Below are 7,539 nucleotides of genomic sequence, written 5' to 3' on the forward strand. Positions count from 1 at the left end.
AACTCGTGTCTGGAGGCAAAAAGCCTTGCCAGCTCCTTTCATTGTTGGAGAAAAAGGAATGAGGAAACTCTGAGTTCACCAGGAACCTTTTTATTTAAATATATAAAACATGGTATTTTGGCAAACATTCATTTTCTCATTAAATAAAGTAAAATCACTGAAGGAAAAGGCATTGCATCAGTAAAAACCAAGGAGAAGCCACCCTGGGAACACGTGCCCAGGGCTGGGGTGTTGGGTGCAGATTTACTACTTGACAGATAAAGCCTGTGAAGCGCCAGCCTGCGGTAGGTACAGCTGGGAACCAGTGACGGGGTTAAATAAATGTCCTGGCAAAAGCAGCTCTTTGTTAGGCACTAAATCCAAACTCTACCTCTGAACTAGGACAAACTGATGGAGTTTTACCCACGTGCTCATCTCTTCCCTCTGTGTCTCACCACTTCACACCTCACACCAAAGTGAACTAAGCAACATCTACCTGAGGAGAAGCTGCCCCAGGGCAGGGGACAGCTCCTCGGAATTCCCGTATCAGTCCATAAGGCCACACGTTGTTTGGGCTGATCCCTCCCTGTCAGGACTACCGGAGCAGTGACAACATTCCCACCCACAGGCAGGAGGGGCGGGATGGACACGCGCCCCTCCCAGGGGCTGGTTAAAGCTGGGATTGATTTAAAACACTGAGTAGCTCTAATTCTCAGGTACTTCACTACAAAGCACTAAGGGACGTTACAGCATCTGCCACGTGCTGAGGGGATTGATCCAGAAGGGATTGATCCAGGCGGCTCTATGTGACACGGGAGCCCTTCTCACTCGTTAGACTAAACTAAAACAGGACACGGACAGGACACACACGACGACGGCGCCACGACCAGCTCCCCCCTCCCGGCTCTGCACCTCCTGCGCTCCAGGTGAGTCTGCTCCGCTCCCATCCCAGGATTCCGGGTGCCCTAAAACGAGCTGCTGGAAGCTGTGGTCGTCAGGCGCCTCCCGATGTAAATCCTGGGGGTGGGAACACGCGGTCAGGTCAGCGAAGGCTGGAGTCACTGACACAAAGTACAGCACACAAGGAACACTCCCCTTGCCAGGCCACTGCCTCTGCAATTCCCAGCAGGGGCAGCACTGCCAGATGTAGTTAAGCAGGAAAATCAACTGCTCTGGAGCTCAGTCCTCACCCCAGTGACGGACACTGGTCTGGTACCACTCCCCAGCTCTAGGACCTGGCACTTAGCCCCAAACTTCATCATGCTGTAACTGTCTCTGGTAGTTACAGGTTCATTTTGGAAGGACTGAGTGAGTTTGATGTTCCTTTTACAGGATTCTGTGGCTGAGATTCTGAGCTTGTGCAAGAAGAGAACCTGTGCCCTCCCCATCCTGAACGATGCTGGGGACACTGTGGGGACCACAGGAGATTTAGGAAGAGCCCCCTCTGTCCCTCCACCTCCTCCATCTCCACACCCTCAACTTCCTTGGGAAGGGGTCAGTGTCTGTGTCCTGGAGCTCTTTCTAAACCCTAAATCATAAAAAAACCCCAAGTCCTCATTTTTTTTGTGTTCTCCCTCCCTCTCAGGTGTCAGTAGAACCTTAAAATCTATTAAATACTATTTTTGCCCTTTGCCATTAGTTGTGAGATTAAAGGTCTCATCTCCAGAGGAGCCAAGTGTTGTGTAACTACAGTTCCAATGTACAAAACTCGTTTCACTGCCCCTTAATTGTTTTGACAAATTCCCAACTAGTGAGGAAAGCAAAGGAAAACCTGAACCATCCAGCAATACCAGAGACAGGAAGCACTTCCTGAATAACCATCTGTCCCCCTTCAGGGAGAAAAGTTATTCCTCTCTTGGACAAAGAGGGAACTGGGAATCAGAATTAGGCCTGACAGAAAACAGGTTAAAAAAAAACTACTTTTTTTTCTTTTTTTTAATTGAACCTTACCCTAGTCCAATGGCCAGCAGGTGAGAAAGCAGCAGGGATGGGAGGAAAACCTTCAGGAATTCTGCAGAGAATATCCCCCCCTTCTTCATGACGCTGGTGTTCCTCATGCTGAGGGTGGCTGTGCGCCGGGGGTGCTTGAAGAGGAATTCCCTGGGATTGGGGAGGAAAGCACAGGCCCAGGAGTGAGAGATCTATGCTCAGGCCTGGGGCAGGAAAAGCTGCAGGAGGCCCATGCAGGGGCTGTGTCAGCACTCACTTGGGGGGGATATTCTCGGGCCGGCTGGACCAGTCCCAGATCCAGTCCGCGTTCCGCCGCAGCAGCCGCTCCACCTCCCTCCTCCTCTCCAGGAAATCCTCCTCGGACTGGAACAGACACGCCATCAAACAGTGCTCGGACACAGGGCAGCTACGAGCTGCCAAAGCTCCTGCTCCAACACTCACCCCTCCTATCCCTTCCCATTCCACTCCTGTTGAAGTATTCAGATCCCAGAGCCAGATGGGGAGATCCATCTCCAGAGCGAGATGTGAATGGCAAAGACCATGTTCCATATCCCACATCCATATCCCCGTATCAGATCAAGTAAAGGCTGCCCTGGCAGTGAAATGCCAGAGCCCTTCGTTTAACCCTTACACATGGGATCCAAAATATCCCCAAATCTGATGGACACTGGGCAGAGGGGTTTTCCTGCCTTATCCCAGCTCCCAAGTCTGATGGACACTGGGTAGAGGGATTTCCTGCCCGTGCTCAGAGCTGGGCAGGTGCCACTGGAGCTCCTTGTCAAGCTCCTACAAGGGAATACTTCCAGTCATGTGAATCTCCCCAGCTTTGGGGCCATCCTGGGCACCCAGGTGACCGCACCCAGGGCTGTGCTCACACCTGTGCAGGGAATAAATCCCCCAAAAAACATGGCTTTGCTGTCAGGTGAAACCCAGCAAAAACGCTGAGTAAGAGCAGAGCTCCTGGCTCAGCACAGCTCCATTCCATGCAGCCAAGGCCTGGAGATAAAAATAGATCCTGCTCCCAGAATTCAAGCAGCTCTTGATGCACACACACGTACACACACACACAGAGGATGGAAATAAAACTGCCCAGGCAGCTGGGATTCTGAAGGCTTTCCAATTTGGGATTATTTGTTCTCAATCTAAATAATGATCTTGAAACAGCTGAGGGGTGTTTCTGAAAATATAAAACAAAAATAATCATTTCCAGTTCCAATTTTAGCTACCTAATGGTGGGTCATTGGAGTCCTGCAGGAGTTGCAGAGATGATGGGGAAATTCACTTCCTTTAAATACTTCCCTCCTCAGCATGTTTTGTAATTAATGCTTTTTCATATTAAAAGCTAATTTATTACACTGCAGACTTCAGATTTCAGCTTGTCATCCTGCAATAAGCTCTGCAGTGATAAAATGGTCCATGTACAGCAAGCTTTCCCCCACTCTTGTCTCAAATGTATTTACTCACTCTCCTTGCACGTGTATAAACAAACATACCAAATGAAATCAGTAATAACTGGGTTTTCCAAAGCAGCATTCAGGTGAAGTACCAGGTGTTAAAAAACCTGGAATCCCATGGCAGGGCTTGGAAGTTGTCTGTTATTGGCTGCCACATTTAAACGACTCTAGAAATTCTTGATGCTGTCGAATTCCCTTTTTCATTCCTAATAAACTGGTAAGGTGTATTTAAACATAATTTCTTTGTGGGGGATGCAGGAAATGTACCCAGTCGGTAGCCAAAGCGGGAGGGGAAATCCTTCTGAAAAAACCTCAGTTACAGATTGAAAAAATCAATCCAAAACATCCACAAAAGTCAAGAACACAAACATTCCAGGCCTGGATCTTCCAAGGATATTCTGAGTTATGGAAGTCTCTGCTCCAGCAGCTCCCCCTGTTCCTTCCCAACACCCTCTGAGAGTGAGAACTTCCCTCTCCCAAAGCCAGGTGAGGTTCTTACCTGGAAGCTGTTCTTTTCCCCACTGCTGTGACTCTCTATCTCCAGAGCTCTGTGACTGTCCTGAGGGGTCTGGGAACGAGGAGGGCTGCAGGAAAACAGAAGCAAAGGGAAGGAAGGATCACTAAGTTTTCCATGACACAGTTCCTGCACCAACAGCCACTCAGGGACATTGATGTGCACGTTGTCCCCAAGTGCCCTGACCACAACCTAAGGGATGGATCTGTCAGATCCATCCAGATGGATCACAACCTAAGGGATGGATCTGTCAGTGGGTGCCACAACCCATCACAGACGATTTTCTCTGATTTCCAACACTCTGCCCAGATTCCTGCTGCCCTTACACCACAACAATGGGCAGCAAAGAGGGGAATCAGAGGGGTTTGGATTCAATCCAAACAAGCCAGATGAGACCAGGCAGTTCTGCATCCCACTATCCGGTTGAGTCCTGCAGTTTCCACCAAAATGCAGTCAGTGAATTACTGGCACTGCCTGACCACCTGCCCCAGGGCTGAGCTGTTGTGTGAAGCTCCTGGAAATCTGCTTGGTACACTTTGTGTCCCCTTTCCCTGCCCCTGTGTCCTTAAGGACAGCTCTGGCAGTGCCCAGGGCTGATCCACAGCCACCCCTGGCCCTAGCGTGCTTTATTCCCTGGGAGGAGGGAGCTGCCTGCACTCCAGCAGCACACCTGGGGGAAGTGCAGCTGCTGCTGGACTTGTCAGGAGGCACCAAAACCCCGGGATGGCATCCTCAGGCCATGAGAGAAGCCTTCTGGAGTCATTTCCTCTCTTAACTCCCTCCTGGTTTCAGGACAGGCTTTACCCCACCATTGCTCTAACATTTAAATACCTTTACATAAGAAACCTCCCTCTGTGCGCACACAGGGACACATGTAAATACACAGACATGGACATTTCTGTGTTTGTCTGTGCCTGGGACCCGAGGTGCCCTTGTCCACGAGCTTCCCTGTGCCCAGCAAAGCCCTGCTCACCTGTCACAGTGGGAGCTCTCCCTGGAGCTGCTCCTGCCTGACTCGTGCTGGGCGTCCAGCAGGATCTTCTCCATGTCCCCGTTGTGGATGGAGAGGGAGGCTGGCACTTGCTCCTGGCTCCCCGAGGAGGCAGAGCTCCCACTGCCATTCCCGTTGCTGCTGAAGTGCAGTTCCACCCAGGACCCTGCTCGGCAGAAGGAAAACTGAGCCCGAGTGACCGGAGGGGTTTTGGTGGAGGCCTCTGAGAGCCAACCCCGGTGTTCCTGCCCAGGGTGACAGCACAGGGACACACAGTGCCAGCCCTGCCTCCCTGCTCATAAACACCATGGAATGCCGGAGAGCAGGGGAGCTGGGGAGGCTCACAGGGCTGGGGAGCAGCTGTTCAGTACACTGTGTCTCCCTCTGCAGCTGAAGATCTTTTATTTTGGGTTATATTTCATTTTTACTGTTTACCATAGGTGGCAGCCAAACAAAATAATCTCAGGGACTTTTGCTGCCACAGCTCATTTATTCACTTATTGAAATTATTTTGGGCTGCAGAACCCGGGGACTGTTTTGTTCAGCCTTTTCCTGTGCTGTTTGTAGGTGTTGCTGTGAAGCAACAGCGGGTGCGTGGCAAGGCCTGGCATGTGTCTGCTCCTCACAGTATATTTAACACTGTCACGTGGGCTTTGTTTTCCTCAGGGAGGGAATAACAACTCCCTCCCAGGCAGGGATCAGCTCCCTGCAGGGCCTGGGGCTGTTCTCTCTCTTACAGAATCCCAGAATGGTTTGGGTGGAAGAGATCTTAAAGTCCATCCAGTTCCACCCCCTGCCATGGGCAGGGACACCTTCCACTAGCCCAGGGTGCTCCAAGCCCTGTCCAACCTGGCCTTGGACACTTCCAGGGATCCAGGGGCAGCCACAGCTTCTCTGGGCAACCTGTGCCAGGGCCTCCCCACCCTCACAGCCAAGAATTCCTTCCCAGTATCCCAACTAACCCCTCTGTCAGTTCAAAGCGAGCCCCCCATGAATGAGCTCAGAGGACAGAAAATGCCTGAATTACAGAAGTGCCCATGGAATTGTGCTGTGGGACACGTGTGGGCCAGGCACAGCAAGGACAGGAGGAGGGCAGGGGGAACTCCCTGAATTCTGGGGAGCACAGCAGGAAGGATGTCTTAGGAATAGCTATGGAAAGGGATAGACAGAGATAGTGGGGTTTGGGCTGTTCCTGCTTCCTGGGACAGAGCTCAGGGAGTAAAACCACAACAGCTGGAAGTGGATGGTCTTCAAGGTCCCTTCAAACCCAACCCATCCTGGGATTCCATGGCTAAGGGAGCAGAGTTACAGGAATGCAGGAGGGGAGCAGCCAATGCAGGGATCTAGCGTGGAACAGGAATATCAGATGAGCAAAGGTACCACAGATATCCTGGCTGCGACAGGACTGAGGGCCCAGGAATTACATGGAAATAGCACAGTGCTAAAGTGCCTCATCTGAACAAACAACATGAGGATCCAAAGATCATCACCTAAACAGCCAAAGTACCAAAACCCCGCTGAATAAACACACGGTGGGTCACCGAGTTTTCCTTCAAAAACCCTTTTCCCTGACAGCTGGTCTGTTGTTGTTTGGGTTTGTTTGGGAATTTTCCCCTCCACGTGACATGCCTGAGGGTGTGCTTGGAGCCAGACAAACCCTTCCCTACCCTTTCCCCCAAAATTCAAGGGAGCCCAAGTTGTTACCAAAGAACAACCACAACCCCTGGAGCTCAGATCAGGACTATGTGCTGAAATCTTACTGGGTACAGTGCTGGGAATGCAGAATAAAACAGGGAGAGCGTTGGGATTGTAACAGCTGGAGCACAGTGGATGTGCTTCACACATTTCCCTCTTCTCCCTCTTCCTCTGGACACTCCCCAAAATAAGGCTGTGCTGTGATATCATCACTTAGAAATGAAAGAGCCCGCATTTTCACGAAGCTGGAAACACAAGCAGAGCAAAGCACACGCAAGGTGATGGGAACTGGGCAGGTGAGTCCCGGGGAAGGGCTCTGGAGCGGGTGTATCCCGTATTCCAGCCCAGGACACTCCAGGAGCACAGCCCAGCAGCATTAACAAGCGTCTGATCAGCTCTGGAAATCCTGATTTTGTCACGGTTTGGCTTTCAGAGCCTGCGGCCAAATCCAGCAGGGGGCTGGCAGTGCCCCGTTAAAATCCCGCTACAGCGCGGTGTCCGTGGCCGCCCGGACCTGCCCCTTTCCCGGGAATTTCGGCCCGATCCAGCTGTTTCCAGCCCGATCCCTGGGAGGGGCCCGACCCCCACACAGCCGTAGCCGCTGGCCCGGACGGCTCCCCGCCCGGGGGATGTACCGCAGCGCACACACCTCGCACCGCAACCGCCGCATATCGTGAATATCGCGACCTTGAAAGGCCCCCGCCCGGACCCAACTCGCAGTGCTCGGGCCCTGAGCGGCAGCGCGGCGTCCACCCCGCCCGCGGTCCTGCGCGCTGCTCCCACCGGCCCAGCCCCGTCCTGGCCCTTACCCTGCAGGTTCTCCTCCTGCGGGCTCTGTCGCGACATTGCTGCGGGGCGGAGCGATACGCGCTGTGTGCGGGCGGTGCTGCGGCCGCGGCGGACGGACACGGTCTGAGCGCGGCACCGCCCGCCGCCAGCCTGCCGCGCGTTCCCGC

At 52.7% G+C, this 7,539-nt stretch overlaps 1 protein-coding gene across 2 annotated transcripts in view; it reads right to left on the reverse strand.

Moving 5' to 3' along the window:
- Positions 1-74: 74 nt before the first annotated feature.
- The window catches only part of BNIP3 (BCL2 interacting protein 3), a 7,945-nt gene continuing 480 nt past the window's right edge, over positions 75-7,539 (reverse strand). The window contains exons 1-6 of one of the 2 annotated variants that reach the window (XM_027900538.1): positions 7,393-7,524; positions 4,871-5,054; positions 3,883-3,967; positions 2,186-2,292; positions 1,930-2,079; positions 75-996 (exon numbers count right to left, since the gene is read on the reverse strand). In XM_027900538.1, the coding sequence (XP_027756339.1) occupies positions 945-996; positions 1,930-2,079; positions 2,186-2,292; positions 3,883-3,967; positions 4,871-5,054; positions 7,393-7,429 (615 nt within the window). In that variant the 5' untranslated portion in view covers positions 7,430-7,524 and the 3' untranslated portion in view covers positions 75-944. Of the gene's footprint in view, positions 997-1,929; positions 2,080-2,185; positions 2,293-3,882; positions 3,968-4,870; positions 5,055-7,392; positions 7,525-7,539 lie in introns of those variants that run through there. The other variant, XM_027900539.1, reaches the window with a different exon arrangement.

This window comes from Empidonax traillii, unplaced genomic scaffold, assembly GCF_003031625.1.
Source record: "Empidonax traillii isolate 1590-97213 ecotype Southwest subspecies unplaced genomic scaffold, ASM303162v1 scaffold738:size396264, whole genome shotgun sequence".
Taxonomy (NCBI): Eukaryota; Metazoa; Chordata; class Aves; order Passeriformes; family Tyrannidae; genus Empidonax; species Empidonax traillii.